This window comes from Euleptes europaea, chromosome 1, assembly GCF_029931775.1.
Source record: "Euleptes europaea isolate rEulEur1 chromosome 1, rEulEur1.hap1, whole genome shotgun sequence".
In the NCBI taxonomy this organism is placed as follows: Eukaryota; Metazoa; Chordata; class Lepidosauria; order Squamata; family Sphaerodactylidae; genus Euleptes; species Euleptes europaea.
Window position 1 is genome coordinate 12,884,789 of NC_079312.1, and position 19,639 is coordinate 12,904,427.

The window sequence follows — 19,639 nt, forward strand, 5'->3', positions numbered from 1 at the left end:
TCCTCCAACACCGCATTTCAAAGGAGTCTACTTTTTTCCTATCAGCTTTCTCTATTGTACAATTACCTTCCCAATTACTCTCTAGATAAGAACTCGGCTTTGTTTTCTTTACTACATTTCCCCCCTTGAATCACTCCCTTATGTTGATGTCCGTTTAAATCCCTGATACGTTCATCTAGTAATTTTTTTTCATATCATCCATGTTTGTTTCCAATTTATTAAAATTTCCTAATGAAGTCCTTATTGTCTCTGAGATTAGGAGAGCTTCCTTTGATAAAATCTCTACAGCTGCGTGAGTTTCCAAAGTGCTCCCCGAAATAGGGGAAGCTCTCTGGTTAAATTGTTGCTGGTTCTTGTGACTTGGAATGGTAAAAAGAAGTTCCTCTCCAGTATTATCACCTGGCAAGCAATCCGTATCATTCCTCAAAACAGTGAATCGATTAGTTACTGAAATACCTTCGTGAGTTGTCTTCTGTGAAGCTTTATTAAATAAATATTAAATATTACACCTCGGAGGTAATGATCCATTTTTAGTTGTTTCCCAGTCTTCATTCCAGCCATCTCAGGGGAGGAAAGTTGGCCTTTTCTCGAGCACATAGTCACTCCCTGCGTCCGACCGCCGGAGTCTGTTTCTCTTAATGCCGTTTAGTTCCCCTGCCGTAGTTAAAATCTCAATCTTGCAAATCTCAGTCAAAATATTGCTGATAAAACCACGAATTACACTAAAACTAGGCTAAAAACAGCGGGGTATCAGGAGCTCAAAGCAGCGCTCCTGCCCCGGCGGCCACCTTCCAACCAAACACCAAGACAGTGCAATCCTGTGCAGAGTTATTCCAGACCCACTCCATTGATTTCAAAGGCAAGAACAAGAAGAGGAGAAGAAGGAGTCATCCTTGACACTTGGACAAAAAAGACTTGATTCTAAAAATATAATAATAATAATAATAATAATAATAATAATAATAATAATCAGAAGTGTTGGAAAAACAAAAACTCACAGCAAGAATAAAATTAAAAGGAAGCATGCAATCCAGGGTGATAGAGAGACACGGAGGGCTAAATAGGGAATTATATGTTGACTAGTGAATTATGCTATCATTGATCTAATCCATTTATTTTAAGGATATTTTTTAGATAAAAATCTGTTACTATATTAAACTAACAATAAACATGTAATAATTGTAATGAACTAGATAATTAAGAATTAATTTGTAACTAAGTTAGAAGTATTTTTTTGGATTAGAATTACTATACAAAAGAGTAGATAAATTTATAATAAGATGGAGGAAGATGAGGGGGAAGTCTTTTAATTAATTTTCTTTTTATTAACAGATAAAAATGCTTTTCGACATGGTTGTTAAATTTTTTATTAGTATTATTTGTGAAATGAATATGTTGCTGAAAAGTTACCCAACAGTAAAAAATTGTGAAAATAATAAAAATTTTATCGGGAAAAAAAAAGGAATTGCACTGTTGACCCACCCCCTCCCCACTCCATCCTGTCCTTCCACTTTTCTGAATTGTGGGAAACGTATCCCTACTTCTAGGACAGGGGTGGGGAACGTCAGGCCCGGGAGCCGTTTAAGGCCCGCAAACTCATTTGGTCTGGCCCTTCGTGGGTCCTGGCAGATCTCCAGCTCAGAAGGATCTAAGACTGGCGATCCACCCCCTCCCGCAGACAGGAATACCCTCTAGTCAAGGCGGATGTGAGTTTGTTTTGCCGAGAAAAGGAACCTTTTTCCCCCCTTGCAGAAGTCATCAGCTATGGAGCTGCTAGGACCGCCCAAGAAACTGTGTTAACCCTTTGTGTTAACCCTTTTCCCGCACGGGGAGGGGGGTCATCTGGGGCAGCTGCCTGCTTGGGGCTTGGTCAGTTAATTTTTAAGTTGATAATTTTGTATGGCCCGTGAATGATGTTATAAATTTCCAAGTGGCCCTTGGCGGAAAAAAGGTTCCCCACCCCTGTTCTAGGAGATGGGAGTTGCCGGTTTCTCTTTTAACAGCCCTTGACACTGTGCTTCTGAAACTGGGGCACAGTCGCTTGCTGGTGGTTGTAGTTTACTTCACTTTACATCTTTATCATGAGGGCTTCCGGTGTGTGCAGAAGCAGCATCTGAAAAGCACTGCTGTTGTTTATTGTTTGATTTTTTTTGCCCAAGTTAATCTCTTCCTTTAAAAAAAACAAAACATTATTAGTAACCACTTTTCCAAAACAAAAAAATTGGTTGCCGTTTAAAAAATTTTTAGCAACCGCTTTCCCAAAAACTGATCAGTCTTTTGCTTCCCTCATTAGGTTCCTCCATATCATGAAAATGTCTGAAGAATTATAAGATCCTGAATTTCCTGAATCCAGTCATGATCTGCATTTTAAGAACATAAGAAAAGCCCTGCTGGATCAGACCAAGGCCCATCAAGTCCAGCAGTCTGTTCACACAGTGGCTAACCAGGTACCTCTAAGAAGCCCACGAACAAGACGAGTGCAGCAGCACCATCCTGCCTGTGTTTCACAGCACCTCCTATAATAGGCACGCTCCTCTGATCTTGGAGAGAATAGGTATGCATCATGACTAGCATCCATTTCAACTAGTAGCCATGAATACCCCTCTCCTCCAGGAACACGTCCACTCCCCTCTTAAAGCCTTCCAAGTTAGCAGCCATCACCACATCCTGGGGCAGGGAGTTCTTTTTCATTCTTTTTCTGGATTTTTCCATCGTATAAATTTGGGGAGGGCAGTTGCTAGTAAAAATTGAAATACATTTTTATGAAAATACACCTCATCTCCATTATATCTGTGCCTACGGCCATTGTTGCATGAATGCCTTTCCATCGAAGGTAGATTCAATCACATTCCGTATCAGGAGAGACTCTGCCCCTGTGGTTCAGGATCTCCAGATTCGCTTATGCACATTATATTGGAATGTCGCCTGGGTGAGGGCCTTCGTAATGACTGTCTATTAGATTTGCTTGATACTGATTTAGTCAATAATAAAAGCCAAATGTTTTACTGCTCTACTGTCCGATGTCAAGCCTGAAACAACTGCCTCGGTTGCAAAATTTTTGGTAATGTTACTGAGACGGGGATCTTTGAAGCCTGCCTAATATTTCAAGTTGCTGCTGTGATGTGGTTTATCTAGAGCACTGGTTCCCAACCGGGGGTCCGTGGACCCCCAGGGGTCCGTGAGAACTAAATCAAGGTCCGCGAAACAAAGTTATAAACCCATAATAAATTAATATTTTAAATTAAAAGTTCTCTATTATAAAAATATATTCAAATATTATTCTAAGTTTAATGTTTAACTAACAGTTATGATTAAAGTTTATTTTCAAATTCTTGCAATTTTAATTTTGAACCTTGGGGTCCCTGCACCGAACAAAAAAGTCCTAGTGGTCCCTGGTCAAAAAAAGGTTGGGAACCACTGATCTAGAGACTGGTCAATGATCATGATAATCATTGTTTATTATATCACAGTCTGGCTGGCTGGTTAGATTATTTTAATCCTTTATTTTAACCTTTTGTTTAATACCAAAATATGGGTCATTTTATATATTTCATACTTAACTGTATTGTATACTCTATAGGGGCCCTGGTTTGTTCATCAGGGATTTGCGTGATCTGTTTTCGATCGTGAGAATCTGTATGAGCTGTCTTTTGTACTATGCCTATTAAAGGCTATTGAATTGAATTGGATCAAAGTTTGTATCCAGTTTAGTTTGTCATTAATTTTGTCTGTGTTTTCCCTAGGGATCAAGGTTTCCCTGGGAGAACACCGTTCTGAGACCAGGACCTGAAAGAAAGGCCAAAACGTGACAGATTCTCCTGGTAAGGAGAGTGAGAGCGGAGGCAGGTTGGAGCTGCGGCACACCTGTCCCTTAGCCTGGGAAAGAAAATGGCGGAGGCGCAAAGAATTGTGGGAGAACAGGCTGCTTTGGATCAGGAGGAAGATCCAGGAGAGAAGATGAATGAACCAATCTGCAGACAAACGGAGTGTTTGAAGAGAGAGGGAAATGCGTCTCCTCAGGTCATCCGTTCTAGAAGGAAAATACCAAAAAGGATAACCGCTCTGCAGGTTAAGGAGGAGCCAGAGGAAGAGCTGTCCCAAAGCCCAAAAACCCTGGAGTCCCCAAAGGGGAAGCAGTCCTACTGGAGCAACCGGCAGTTGAGAGACCCCATGACGCCATGGGAAGATATTAAGGCCTTCCTGGCCCATTTTGAGGGCACCGATGAGGCCAGCCGCTGGGTCGCTCGCTTGGTCCCTGGCCTTGGAGATGCTGAGGAGGCCCTGCACAGTCTCGATGTCAGGGAGAGCTTTGGGGAAATGAAAGCGGCCATCTTGCGAGGGGAGGCGAGCTGCCGGGAGTGGCAACGCCAGCGCTTCCGGCACTTCTGCTACGAGGAGGCCGAGGGCCCCCGAGAGGTGTGCGCCCAGCTGCGGGAATTTTGCTACCAGTGGCTGAAGCCGGAGCGGCGGACCAAGGAGCAGATCCTGGAGCTGGTGATCCTGGATCAGTTCCTGGCCGTCCTGCCCTCGGAAATGCAGACCTGGGTCCGGGAAGGAGGGCCGGAGACCTGCGCCCAGGCGGTGGCCCTGGCTGAGGAGTTCCTGCTGCTGCAGCGACGGGAGGATGAGAGGCAGGAAGAGCTGGTGAGAGCATGGGGAGGCATCAACACTGGGAGGGAAGGGAGCTGAGATACAAAGAGTCCGTGACGGACAATAATGTAGCAGGGTAGAAATCCTCCTCCGAATTGTGCAAGATGTGTGTGTTGTACAGAGTATCCCAGAGGGGAGGGGCTGTGGCTCAGTGGCAGAGCTTCTGCTCGGCATACAGAAGGTCCCTGGTTCGATCCCCAGCATCTCCAGTTTTTTAAAAAAGGATTAGGCAGTAGGTGACGTGAAAGACCTCTACCTGAGACCCTGGAGAGCCACTGCCAGTGTGAGTAGACAATATTGACTTTGATGGTCCAAGGGTCTGATCCAGTAGAAGAAGAATAGTTGGTTTTTATATGCCGACTTTCTCTACCACTTATGGGAGCATCAAACCAGCTTACAATCACCTTCCCTTCCCCTCCCCAGAACAAACACCCTGTGAGGTAGGTGGGGCTGAGAGAGTGTGACTAGCCCAAGGTCACCCAGCTGGCTTCATGTGGAGGAGTGGGGGATCAAACCTAGTTCGCCAGATCAGACTCCACCGCTCCAACCACCGCCCTTAACCACTACACCATGCTGGCAGCTTCATGTGTTCATGTGGAGTCTGGGATAGGGATGCCCACCTTGTTGCCTGTGACTCTCCCTAGTCTTGCCAGAGATGGTGGCCAAGAGTGTTTTGTGGGAGGAAACTTTGCCTCTCGTTGGCCCCGCCTGTAGCCTTTCCTCTTTCCCTCATTCTGACCCACTTACCTACCATTTTCTGGTCCATTCGCTTTCCTTCTCCCTTTCTTTTCTCCCTGGCACCTCCTGAGCTACCTTTTCCTGTTTCTCCCTCTGACTGCCTCTGCTCCCTCCCTTTACTCACCTACCCACCCATCCTTTAGAGACCCACCGTGATGTAGTGGGTAAGAGTTGCAGACTCTAATCTGGAGAACCGGGTTTGATTTCCTGCTCCTCCACATGCAGACTGCTGGGTGACCTTGGGCCAGTCACGGTTCTCTCAGAATTCTCTCAGCCCCACCTACCTCACAAGGTGCCTGTTGGGGGGGGGGGAAGGGAAGGCAACAGTAAACTGCTTTGAGACTCCTTACGGTAGAGAAAAGTGGAGTATAAAAACCAGCTCTTCTTTTTTCTGTTTCCCTGTCCCATCTTCAACTGTTCCCTTTTATCAGTTTTTGCTCCTGCCCAGGGGAACTGACCTCCGTAGTTTGGAGATCAATTCCGATTCTGGGAGATCTCCAGGCCCCACCTAGAGGTTGGAGTTGGAAGGGAAACAGTACTCTATTTGCAAAAATATCAAGAGTGTATTACAATACAGTGAATATAACAGTGAAGTGAAAACAAAAGCTTATAAACATCCTAGACAAAAATCAACATGAAATATAAAGTTCATCAATTGAGTCCAAATGACTTCTAGAAGTTGTGAGATCTTATTTATAGTCCGCTAGAACTTGCATGTATCTTGATGCTTGATTTTCTAAAGATCAAGTGAAGTCTGGATTCCTTGGAAGAGGTAAGTGAAGATGGGAAACGTCTTCCGGAATTTTTTAAAAACGTTTTTCGCATATAATGCTTCTTCAGCCTGAAGGTACATAATTATAAGCTACTATTAACTACCCAATTATTTTAAAAGCGCTAAGCGTCATAAGTTACAGGCATGTATTTGGCTTTTAACAATGTGACTAAAAAAATGAAACAGTACCTTTACAATTGAAGTTTGAGGCGCCACACTAGGGGCTGCAGCTTTCCTTGTCAAAGTTCTTTTGGTAAAAAAAATCCTCGAGATATTATCAAATACTTTCTAACTAATTAGGTCACAGGTGTTTCTCTAACTCAAAGCTTCGAGGTAGAGCAGGTGAGAGTAGGAACGGGAAGGCTGTGCTGATTGCATAGGTGCTAGGTGGTAGCTAAACCAGTTTTACTTAAGATCCTGGTTGATAGATAAATCATAAGTAGCATGATAAATCTAGTTCTGTATTAAGACCATGTGGTATTAGAGGTTGGCAAACCCTACCGCCAAGATATCTCATGAGGTCTCAATGGCATTCTTTTTTCCTAGCAAACAAACATTATATCTATGGCAGTAGAAAAGAACAAGAGTCTAGTAGCATCCTAAAGACTAACAAAATTTCTGGCAGTGTATGAGCTTTTGTGAGTCGCAGCTCACTTCTTCAGATACAGCTAGACTGAAGAAGTGAGCTGTGACTCATGGGCCTCTTGTTGCTCTTTCAGAACCCGGGGCTGTTTGAAGAAGGAGCCGTCATTGGTCCCAAGGGCCAGCCGATGGATTCCAGACATATTCTTCTTAACAGAGAACCCAAGGAAGAGGGTTTCAGTGAGAACGCCAGCTTGCACGGTAAACTGGGAAAAATCTTGGCTTGAAAACGCTTGTTTCGTGATATATATTGTTTATTTACATTATTTATTGTCTGCCATTCTCCCTGAAACTCAAGGCAGATTACACAGTGTAAATTCAGCACAATCAGTGTCCAGTAAGCAATACGATAGGATTAGGACTGCAGAAATCCAAAACCATGCAGTAATCTGAAAACAGAGCTGAAACAAAACGTGCGTATTAACACAAACATATTAATATATGTATTAACGCTAACAAAACATATGTGTTAATAGTAACGTACGTATGAACACTAACAATGCCTGGTGGAACTCTTTGTCTAGTGAGACCCATGCCCTGCAGGACCTCGCTTAGTTCCGCAGGGCCTGTAAGATGGAGATATTCCACCAGGGCTATGGTTGAGGACAGCGAGGGTCTACACAAATAAGGTTATTGCAGCAGCATTATCCTGCCTGTGTTCCAAAGCACCTAATATATTTGGCATGCTCCTCTCATCCTGGAGAAAATAGGCATGCATCATGACTTGTATCCATTTTTACTTATAGCCATGAATAGCCACTCCATGAACATGTTCACTCCCCTCTTAAAGCCTTCCACGTTGGCAGCCATCACCACATCCTGGGGCAGGGAGTCCCACAATTTAACTATACATTGTTTGAATAAATACTTCCTTTTATCTGTTTTGAATCTCTCACCCTCCAGCTTCAGCAGATGACCCCACGTTCTGGTATTATGAGAGAGGGAGAAAGGCTTCTCCCTGTCCATACCATGCATAATTTTATAGACCTCGATCATGTCTCCCCTTAACCGCCTTCCTTCCAAGCTAAACAGACCTAAGCATTTTAACTGCTCCTTATAGGGCAGTTGCTCCAGCCCCCTGATCATTTTGGATGCTCTTTTCTGCACCTTCTCAAGCTCTGCAATATCCTTTTTGAGGTGTGGTGACCAGAACTGTACACAGTATTCTAAGTGTGGTCTCACCATAGATTTGTACAAGGACAGTATGAGCATGATAGGCAGAGGTAATCTGTTCTGCTTGCTTTTCAGGAAGGAGTCTTTCCCGTAGTGGCTCCTTCCTCCTTGAGTCAATTTGACTAGTACCAGAGATCACTTGGATTATAAGCCTCCTTAATACCTATGGTGAAAGGTGAGGTATAAATACTTCAGGTAATCATTTGCTGGTTTTTAAAAGCCAGCTTTTGTCCCGTTAGACAGAAACAGTTGCTAATCTGTCGTGGCTAATGCAGCCTTTTCTTTCCCGCCTTTGACAGGTGATAATGAGGGATCGACTGAAAATGAGAACATTTCTTCACAGGGAAATCCAAAGCAAGTGGAATTTCGTGGGGCGGTTCTCGGAAAAGCTAAAGACATTTCCCGGCCTCAAGATCCAGGACAACCTACAGAGAAACGGCACGGTCTAAAAAGGAAGCCAGGAACCAACCCGGTAAAAAAGGCAAGCTTGTCTGTTTTAGAAGGAGGCAGAGGAGAACCCAACGACACACCAGCTAGGCCCGCATTTGAGAGCTCAGAAATCTACGATGGGAATGATTTTGTTGAGGGCTCGGATTTCTTAATCGATGCCGAGGGCAAACCTCATAAACGCTCGGAGTCTAGGGAAATGTCTGGAGAGACCCCTGACATTGTCCAGCACTGGAACGAGAAGCTGAACAGGTGTCTGAGCTGTGGGAAAAATTTCCATCATGGTTTGAATGGGGATGAGGGAAACCAAAACCATCTAGGAGAGAAGCCTGATGAATGCTCTGAATGTGGGAAGAACTCTACCAAGGACTTGGGCCTTGTCGAGCATGAAGAACCACACCCGGAAGAGAAGGTTTACGCCTGTGTAACTTGTGGGGAGAGTTTCCGTTTGTATTCGAGCCTTATGAAACATGAGCGAACCCACGCACCCTTTGAGTGTGAAAAAATGTCACGTCAGAGTGGCAGCCCGCTAACTTCCGAAAACGTGGCAGAGAAGCCATATAAATGCCCCACCTGCGGCAAGAGCTTTAGCAAAAGCTCAGGCCTTCGGTTCCACAAGAGAATCCACACAGGGGAGAGGCCCTATGAGTGCGCAGATTGTGGGAAAAGTTTCAGCCAGAGGTCCAACCTCATCCTGCACGAGAGAACCCACACGGGGGTGAAGCCCTTCCGGTGCTCCGACTGCGGGAAGAGCTTCCTTCGCAGCTCAGACCTCGTGAGGCACGAAATCACCCACACCGGCGAGAAACCGTACACCTGCTCCGAATGCGGGAGGTCTTTCGGACACAACTCGACCCTTGTCGCGCACGAGCGGACCCACACGGGGGAGAAACCGTACAAGTGCTCCATCTGCGGGAGAAGCTTCCGGCACCACTCGGGCCTGATCAAGCACGAGCGGACCCACACGGGGGAGAGGCCTTACCCGTGCCCGGCCTGTGGGAAGGGCTTCAGTCAGAGCTCGGGGCTGACATTACACATGAGGACTCACACGGGAGAGAAACCGTACCAGTGCTTGGTTTGTGGGAAGAGCTACAGTCAGAGGTCAAAGCTCACGAAACACGAGAGAACCCACATGGTCGGGAAAATGTAACTGGAGGTGGCGTGGGGGGGTGGAACTGAGGGAGACGGCAAACTCTGCTTTGGGGCTTCATACTTATAAAGATGGCTGTGAAATAGTTGTCTCTGTTTCTCAGGGCTCGACCAAGGATTTTTCTAACCAAACAAAAAACTGAAGGAGAGATCGAACCTTTGATGCGGGTGCACGCATCGAGAAAGAGAAACTTTAGCCAACTATTGGCGCACACAGGTTGCAGAGTACAAGAATACATTTAAAAGCACTTTCTCAGGGCTTGAACAAGGAAGGCTTTGGTATGCTCTGCGCAAAGAGTCCCGTTTGAATATTTTTTCAGATAAGTTGGTTTGTGGTATATTTTGGCCCCTTGGCCAGGGATTTTGCATTGTAGCTTCCTTCCCTTCTGAGTTCCTTAACTTAGGGCCTGTTCAAATTGCCTTTATAATCTGTTTGAGCAGCAGGTTGCTAATGGATTTTTTGTGTCAGTTCAGACACAACCGGTTGGGCTCCTGGCTGCTAACGGATTTTTCTTTTACCTGTTCAGACGAAGCCGCTTGGGTCCCATTTGCAAAGCGAGGCTGAGCTGGTTTTTATGAAAACTGTTTTCAGTTCTTGCTTGCACCTCTGAATTGCTCCAGTGTGCTGTTTGAACTGCCTGGAGCACTTTGGGAAGGACCTAAATTGTTTTCCTGCCTTTTTTGCCGTTGTGTTCTTTTTTAATGTCCTGAGATTTGCGTTATAGCGCTATAGCTATACAACATTATAGCTATATAACGCTATAGCGCTATAACGCAAATCTCAGAACGTCCCCCCCCAAAAAAGCTGGAAAAGATCACACCAGCAAAAAAGCCGGGAAAACAATCGCGGGGCTGTTTGAACTAGCCAGAGTGCTTTAGAGATGGCTCATAGATGGATTGAAGTGAGCTGTATGAACACCCATCTTTCTATCGCTTTATTCCAAAACAGGCCAACAACATTACATCCGGTTTAGAACTGTAATCTGAATAGGGCCTTAGTTTTCCATTTCCGTGTACTTCACCTGTGCGTGTATACGTTTTTCAATCCAACCCTGTACCTGTTTTCTCTCATTTAATGACGCAGGACTTCTTCCGCACACCTCTGCGGAAGTTCTGTGGCCTAAGTCTGCCATCTGCTGCAGCTAGTGGATGCGTTCCCAACTTCACGCATGGGGGCTGGGTATAATTTGTACCGTGCTTTGTATAAATCATGCAGATTGACACACGTATGCGAAACTTCTTTTGGTTTTCATGGTCTTAGGTAGGGCAAAGGGACTGAACCCTCCCTCCTAAGCCCTTCTAAGCCCTGCGCAACTATCCCTCTGGCTTTTGTGCTGTTAAGCATATCTTTGCAACCCTAAGATCTAGGAACATTTTTAAATGGAAACTGAGAATCTCAAAAAAGCTGCTTTCTGCACCCTCTAACCGCTTCCTATGCCCCCCTACGCTCCCCTGGAATCTAGACCTCTCTATGGGAATGTTGTTCTTTTTAAAACAAGGCATTGAAATTATGTGCCAAAGCCAAGCAGATCTTTCCCCAAGACAGGTATGAATGCTTGACCTATAGAAATCAAGGATGTTAAGCTGCTTAGCGTTGGGAGTAATTATACTCCGCTTTTGCTAACCTGCAGTAAAGTAGAATAAAGGGCTGCTCCAGCCTTTCCCCCTAGGAAATCCTGATTAGACAAGCCACCTACCCCCCCCCCTTGAATGAATGATGCACCATGAAGTCGCAACTGATTCATGACAACCCCATTTGTAGGGTGTCCAAGGCAAGAGACCAGTGGAGGTGGTTTGCCATTGCTTTCCTCCACGTAGCAACCCTCATCTTCATAGAATCATAGAGCTGGAAGGGACCACCAGGGTCATCTAGCCCAACCCCCTGCACAATGCAGGAAATTCACAACTACCTCCTCCACACACACTCCCAGTGACCCCTACTTTGTGCCCAGAAGATGGCCAAGATGCCCTCCCTCTCATGATCTGCATAAGGTCATAGCATTGCTGACAGACGGCCATCTAGCCTCTGCTTAAAAACCTCCAGGGAAGGAGAGCTTAACACCTCCCGAGGAAGCCTGTTCCACTGAGGAACCGCTCTTGTTGTGCCTAAAACATTACCCCAGGTAGATCTGATCAAGGATAACGCACTGGCGATCAGGAATTACTTTTACAGCTTATGCTATTTAACTGTACCAGTTTAACAATACAAGCTGGGATCAAGTTTCTCCAGCCAAAACCAAAAGAATCACACTGCAGAAAGAATCACACTGTAGTTCAGCATTCATCAACCTTTATACACTTTCAACAATTGCCTTCAATAAAGATACATTTCTACTTTTCCCATGGTGTCATTCTTGGCTATTGAAATCAGCAAGGTTGGCAGCGAGCGATTCTCTAATTGCACATGCGTTAGGTCTGAACAGAGAGTCCCCTCACCAGGAACATCAGAGTCCCTTTAACTAGAAAATGAGCAAAATACCGGCAGCTGTTACTTGTTGCAGTTAGAGGAATGTGTGCGTGCTTTATGCAGACTAAGTGAATAGAAAGCAAGAGGAAAAGAGAGGCGGGGGGGCGGATCTTGATACGCGTTTATCTACACTGGTGTCATGTGTAAAAGGATTCCTGCTACTGTTTATGTACATGGGAAGTTTATAGCGCCACAGGTAAAAGACCTTTATTGGGAGCACTTTCACTCTAACTGTTAGAAAACTCTTCCTAATGTCTAGGCGGAAACTCTTTGATTTAATTTCAACCCGTTGGTTCTGGTCCGACCTTCTGGGGCAACAGAAAACAACTCGACACCATCCTCCATACGACAGCCTTTCAAGTACTTGGAGATGGTTATCATATCCCCTCTCAGTCTTCCCCTCTTCAGGCTAAACATACCCCAGCTCCTTCAGCCGTTCCTCATGGGACTCGGTCTCCAGACCCCTCACCATCTTTGTCTTCCTTGGTGGTCTCTCATCCAAGTATTAACTGTGGCCAACCCTCCTTAGCTTCCAAGCTCTGGCAAGATCAATCTACTTTATATTTATTTATTTATTTATTTATTTATTTATTTATACCCCACTCTTTCTCAACTGACGTTGGGCTCAGGATGGCTTCCAACAGCACATATCATACAATATCAGTTAAAACATAAGTTAAAACACAGAAATCAAAACAACATACAGATTAAAATAAGGCCATCCAATTGACACCTACTGTAATAATAAAATATAATTTCCTAAAGGTGAGGAGGGCCCATGAGCAGAAGGCCAGGGAACTCTGCAGCCCAGCGTCCGGTTTCCCACAGGGGCCTGGAGGTTCTCCTGAGATTTTGTGGGTTCCCACAGTACAGAGGCAAGGCCACTGAGCCCACATTGAGTGTACAGCACAGAACCATCCCCAGAATCCTTTCATAGAATCATAGAGTTGGAATGGACCACCAGGGCCATCAAGTCCAACCCCCTGCACAATGCAGGAAATTCACAACTACCTCCCCCCTCCACATCCCTAATGACCAGAAGATGGCCAAGATGCCCTTTGCCGCAGTGTGCACCGCAGAACCCTTCCCGTACTTTTTTGCAGCCAAAGCTTCCCCATCATTGGAGAAAATGTAGCCTGAAAGTTTGGGAGGCGGGTGGTGGGGGGACACGTGATTTTCTAAACATTATGTCCTCGTTTCTTCCATCCTTGCAGGTACCAATAAAGGTATCTCTTTATGAAGGCGGTGTGGCTGTTTTTAATCCACAAAGTTTATTAAATAACACCACCATTTGCATTTACCTTATTTGATCTGCTGGATAACACATTTGCTGTCCCCATGCATGGGTTTTCTGGGTGAGTTGCTCTGGGAAGCCTCCTCGTTGGAAGAAAGCAAGTCCAGAGCCGAGTACTGGAAAGCTTCCTTTTAAGACAGGTGACTTTGTAGCCTCTTTGCACCAGAAATTACTAACAATCACATCCAAAGCAGGCACAGCAGAGTTACCCACACCCAAGGGAGACATTGGAAGGAGGAGACCCTAGAAGAGCAACTCACAAAGAGAAGCAACTGGCAGCCTCTGCTGAGAGTGGGTAAATTTGATTGCATCTCTGCCTCAGGAATGGCTGAGTGATTCCCTTACCTACAGTGCAGAGCCCAGACACAATTCTTAACCGAGGTTGGCTAGAAGGAAGTAAATGGGGACAATGTATGATGTCTTTGGGTATGTGTGGGGGAGAACAATGTGCCACATCCTGAGCCCCTTGGAAGAAGGGCAAGGTAAAAATGTAATGCATACAGACCAGTGACTCATACAGAGCTGCAGCGGTCAACCTCATCCGGGGTTGGGGCTGGTCTCACTGGAGCCTTTGTCTTGCCTCTCACAAATCCAGCCTACAAGGACAGGGTAAAAATGTAATGGATGTAGACCACTGACTCATACAGAGCTGCAGTAGTCAGTCAATAGAAGCCAAATTGGGTAGCGTTAACTGGTGAATGCAAAGCACACACACACACATTCTAAGTTTTATTTTCATTTATTGTTATTTTAATTCATTTATACCCTGCCTTTCCCCGCAATGGGAACCCAAAGCCGATTACAGCATTCTCCTCTTCTCCATTTTATCCTTCCAACAACCCTGTGAGGTAGGTTATGTGGAGAGAGTGTGACTGGGCCAAGGTCACCCAGCGAGCTTCCATGGTATGAGTGGAGATTCAAACCTGGATCTTCCAGATACTTGTCCAGCACTCTTAACTGCTAGGCCAGCTTTTGAAGATCATCTTCCTCTATTTGAAGGATCCCTTTCTCAAAAGCTAAACTTGATGTTTCTCAAAACAGGCAAAGATTCAACTCACTTCATCAACAAAATCAGTCCATTAAGACTCAATCCAAAGGATATATTAATCAGTTTTGATGTTGTATCCCTCTTTACCAAGGTTCCAGTTAAAGACACAATCTCATTGATTAACCAGATTTTTCCAGAAGATATAACAGCCTTATTTCACCATTGTTTGACAACAAGTTATTTCCTATGGGATCAAGAATTTTATGAACAGATTGATGGAGTAGCTATGGGAAGTCCACTCAGTCCAGTAATAGCAAACTTTTACATGGAATATTTTGAAAAGACAGCATTAGAATCAGCACCTTACAAACCTACAGTCTGGTTCAGGTTCGTAGATGATACATTTACCATTTGGAGCCATGGTGAAGAAAAATTAATGGACTTTCTAAACCATCTTAATAATATCCATCCAAACATTCAGTTTACCATGGAAAAGGAAATTGAGGGTAAACTCCCATTTCTTGATACCCTTGTCATCCGTAAATCAAACCTTCAGTTAGGTCACAAGGTCTACCGGAAACCAACTCACACAGATCGCTACTTACACAAAAACTCCAACCACCACCCCCGACAGAAAAGAGGAATAATCAAAACATTAATGGACCGTGCAAGACGGATCTGTGAACCACAGTTTCTCAAGGAAGAAACTAACCATCTAAATCACGCACTGCTAGCAAACGGCTACTCCAAGAATGAAATCAGAAGGGCCATTGAACCAAACAAAAATCAGAAAACTCAAGAAAAACAGTCTCCCATAGGAAAGGTATTCTTGCCATTTATTAAAGGAGTCACTGATAGGATGGAGAAACTTTTGAAAAAACATAACCTACAAACAGTGTTTAAACCCACCAAGAAAATACAACAAATGCTACGATCAGCAAAAGACAAAAGAGACCCCCTCACCTCTGCAGGAGTATATCGTATACCTTGCAGCTGTGGAGAAGTTTACATCGGGACCACAAAACGCAGCATACAAACAAGGATAAAAGAACATGAAAGATACTGCAGACTTGGCCAACCTGAGAAATCAGCAGTGGCTGAACATGGACTGACACAAACAGGACACAGGGTCTTATTCCAAGACACTGAAAGACTGGACAATTCTACCAACTATTTTGTCAGATTGCACAGAGAAGCCATTGAAATTCACAAACATCAGCACAACTTTAACAGAAAAGAGGAGAGTTTAAGAATGAATAAGGCTTGGCTTCCTGCCCTGAAACACCTCCAGACAAAGACAACATTCAACAATAGCCATACAGATTAGTTTTGGATTACACACATTAACAGATCACTTCAGGATACAATGGTTCCATATTAACATACCATACCCTCATTAGCACATTATCTTGATACTTACAGGACAATACTTTTGCAGGACAATACTCAGCTCAAACCCAACCCCTTTCTGACTATATATTACTCTTTCTACACCCTTGACACTGAGAGACACTGTCCTTCAGTGTTACTACTCTGAAGATGCCTGCCACAGTTGCTGGCGAAACGTCAGGAAAGAAAATTCCAAGACCACGGTTACACAGCCCGGATAACCTACAAGAACCAATTCTCAACAGTGATGATCTGTAGCGAAAAAATAAAAATACATAAACAACAGTACAGAAGAGGGCAAACGGGGTGATTAGGGGGTTGGAGCACCTTCCGTATAAGGAAAGGCTGAAGAGTCTGGGACTTTTCAGTTTAGAAAGGAGACGATCAAGGGGGTAATTATAGAGGTTTATAAAATTATGCATGGGGTGGAGAGAGCTGACCAAAAGAGCTTTTTCTCCCTCTCCCAAAATACTAGAACTTGAGAGCATCCAATGAAACTCGCAGGCAGTAGATTCAGGACGGATGAAAGGAAATACTTCTTTACACGCTGAATAAGTGAGCTTTGGCTCACAAAAGCTCGATACTCTGCCAGAAATTTTGTTAGTCTTTAAGGGGCTACAGTTGCTCTTTTCTACTTTACATAGCGAGTGATTAAAATGTGGAATTCGCTGCCAGAAGATGTAGTGATGGACCACCGGCATAGATGGCTAGAAAAGTGAAGTAGACAGATTCGTGGAACGGTTGAGGTCTCCCTAGAGTCCGATCAGATGTTGGAATTCAGTCTTTCAGATCCTGGGATCCCCTTTGTTCGAATACAGGACCTGGTACTCTTGGGAGTCTGACTGGTTGTGTTGGACTGGCATTAGCACGCCAGGCAACGGCCCATTTTGGCAAAAGGAGGACAGGTCTATCGGTGGCTACCAACCATGGTGTCTAAAAGGAACCTCCGCATTTAGAGGCAGTCCACCCCTGAATCCCAGTACCAGGAGGCAACATCAGGGGAAGGCCTCAGCCTCTATGCCCTGTTCTTGGCCCTCCAGAGGAACTGGTTGGCTGCTGTGGGAGACGGGATGCTGGACTGGATGGACCTCTGGTCTGATCCTGCAGAGCTCTTCTTAGGTTCTAACAGTCCTTATTATAAAGGAGTAAGTGTAGGGTTAGTTGCATTATGAGAAGACAAGAGTCACTGGAAAAGACAATCATTCCAGGAAAAGTTGAAGGCAGCAGGAAAAGAGTAAGACCCAACATGAGATGGATTGACTCTATAAAGGAAGCCACAGTTTGCAAGACCTGAGCAAGGCTGTTCAGGATAGGACGTTTTGGAGAACATTGATTCATAGGGTCGCCATGAGTCAGAAGCGACTTGACGGCACTTAACGCACACACCCAAGTGTAGGGTTGCCAGCTCCAGGTTGGAAAATACCTAGAGGTTTTAGGGGTGGAGCCTGGGGAGGGCAGGGTTTGAGGGAAGGAGGGACTTCAATGGGGTATACCTTCCAAAGCAGCCTTTTCTCCAGGTGCACTGATCTGTCGCCTGGAGATCAATTGTAATAGCAGGAGATCTCCAGCCACCATCTGGAGGTTAAACAATTATACACTTGAGCTGCAATATGAAAGTTAATCAAACCTATGCAGCTACTACGGCAAAAATAAATTAAACATAAACCAATGGTACAATTTCTTATATATATTTCTGTTTCTGTTATTCCACAGAACTCTTAGGAGAATTGTTGAAAATATTTATGCAAATATACAACCTTGTTGCTCCACAAGAGTTCAAAATGATCTTATTGTACAGGCTTAAAAATGAAGAAGTATAAGTATATAGTCTTGTTGCTCCACAAGAGTAACTTAAGATGAAAGTATATACATAATAATAACAAAACAAGACAGGATTCCGGGATATGTCCTGTTTCAAAATAAATTTCCTCAGTTGGTAAGTATAAAATGTCCAGTTGTTCGTTGTTTGTTCTCTTGCCCTTTTAGGAGCAGTTTGTTCAGTGCTGCGTTGTGCTGACTGCTGTATGTGAAGTTATTTTCAATGCAATTAAATATATTAAGTGCAGAAGGTGTACGGTGAAAACACACACAACAAACAGTACACAGGGTACAAAGGACCAAGAAGATTCAAACAGATAAAGGAAGAACTAAATGTTGTTGCTTATCAATGATTTGACAATTTTTTTCTCAGAGTTTTTTTCATCAGCTGATCAATTTCTCAATAAGAATTCTGTACAATATATATCCATAATAGGTACAATTCCAACTGCCCACAGGCTTGATGATGAATCAGTGTAAAAGCGCTGATGAAGCTTTGGCAAAACGTGAATAATGATCTAGACAACACGTCCATCTTCATCTTCTCTCCAGCTGTTCTAGTTGTTTATATGTCTTCGAAACCTTTGGACAATTGCACTTACCTGGAAGTTTTAACTCTGTACTGTTTCTTGTAGGTTATCCGGGCTGTGTGACCGTGGTCTTGGAATTTTCTTTCCTGACGTTTCGCCAGCAACTGTGGCAGGCATCTTCAGAGTAGTATCACTGAAGGACAGTGTCTCTCTCTGTACTGTTTGTTGTGTGTGTTTTCACCGTACACCTTCTGCACTTAATATATTTAATTGCTTTGAAAATTTGTGCTGTTTTTGTCTTTTCCATACTACACAGCACAGTGCCTTTTTTTCTGGTATGTGAAGTTATAGCAAGACTAGAAGTCTTTTTCAGCTATGCTTCCATAGATTTTCAGATTATTCATATTGATCTCAGCCGGTATTTTCAGTCTCATCTTGCCTTAAATTTCAATGTAAATCAAATGGGACTCTGCCCCGCAAAAAGATGCTGCCCCCACCCCCCGTGCCACGACTGGTTCTGCGCATGTTGGATGCAACAGACTTGACAGGGAACAAGAGGCAGGAGGGGAAATGGCATTTTTCCAAAGGCAGTGTATAACTGTGCATGAAAGGGTTAATCGTACAGACTCTCGCTTCCTAGACACATCTGGCCATGGGTATGCAAACAGAGTTTAAAAAGACCCCTTCCTGTCCAGCCCCCCTTTCCATTCCCTCCCCATGGTGGGGGGAAAGGGGCATCTGGAGTCGAGATGCCCAGGTGAGGGTTCCTACTACCAACAGAGGTAAGCGAGATCCATCCCTTTTCCAGTTTTATGGGGGGGGGGAGCACTGGGATTTGGGGCGTGGGAAAATTGGGGCTTCGGGGTTTTCCCACGTTACAGAACCCGGGAAGGCTTGCCAATCTGCGTGGGTGTATTGTTCTGATGCAACTGTTGCAATGAAAAACAGCTGTCTGGGGTGAGGAATGGCTATCCCCCCCCCCATGGAAGAGAAGAGCTCTCGCCAGGGGGAGCATGCAAAAGCAGAGTTACTCTGCCACCCTATACAGCCCCTCTAGCCTCTGCTTCGTCGATCCACTGAAACCCGTGGGCTTCACCTGCAGGGGATTCACATTACGAGGGGCAGATCTCGTTTGCCAGATGTGCCTGCCTCTTTTGAAAACTGCTGGTAGACCAGAGGTGTGTTGGTTTATGCATTAACCCCCCCACACCGTGCTCCGGGAATTAAATACTCTAACCTCCCTCTTTAAAATTGCATTGTAATGATAAATAATAGACAAATATTACACAATAGTAGTAGAAAAGAGCAAGAGTCCAGTAGCACCTTTGTTAGTCTTTAAGGTGCTACTGGACTCTTGCTCTTTTCTACTACTGCAGACAGACTAACACGGCGACCCACTGTGAATTACACAATAGTGTTATGTCCATCCCTTCTTCCAAGGAGCTGAGTTAATGCAATCCCCTCCCCTCCTACTTTGTATCCTTCCAACAACCCTATGAGGTAGGCAAGGGAAAGAGAGAGAGAGAAAGAGAGAGAGAGAGAGAGAGAGAGAGAGAGGCTGAGCTAAGGTCACTGGGAGTGC

The 19,639-nt window shown here is 44.6% G+C and overlaps 1 protein-coding gene across 1 annotated transcript in view; it reads left to right on the top strand.

Annotated features, from left to right (window-relative positions):
• The first annotated feature begins 3,888 nt into the window (after positions 1 to 3,888).
• LOC130493399 (zinc finger protein 850-like) overlaps positions 3,889 to 19,639 on the top strand; it is a 59,992-nt gene continuing 44,241 nt past the window's right edge. Inside the window, exons 1-3 of the mRNA XM_056867128.1 lie at positions 3,889 to 4,644; positions 6,880 to 7,003; positions 8,275 to 9,523. Of these exons, the coding sequence (XP_056723106.1) occupies positions 3,889 to 4,644; positions 6,880 to 7,003; positions 8,275 to 9,523 (2,129 nt within the window). The remainder of the gene's footprint in view (positions 4,645 to 6,879; positions 7,004 to 8,274; positions 9,524 to 19,639) is intronic.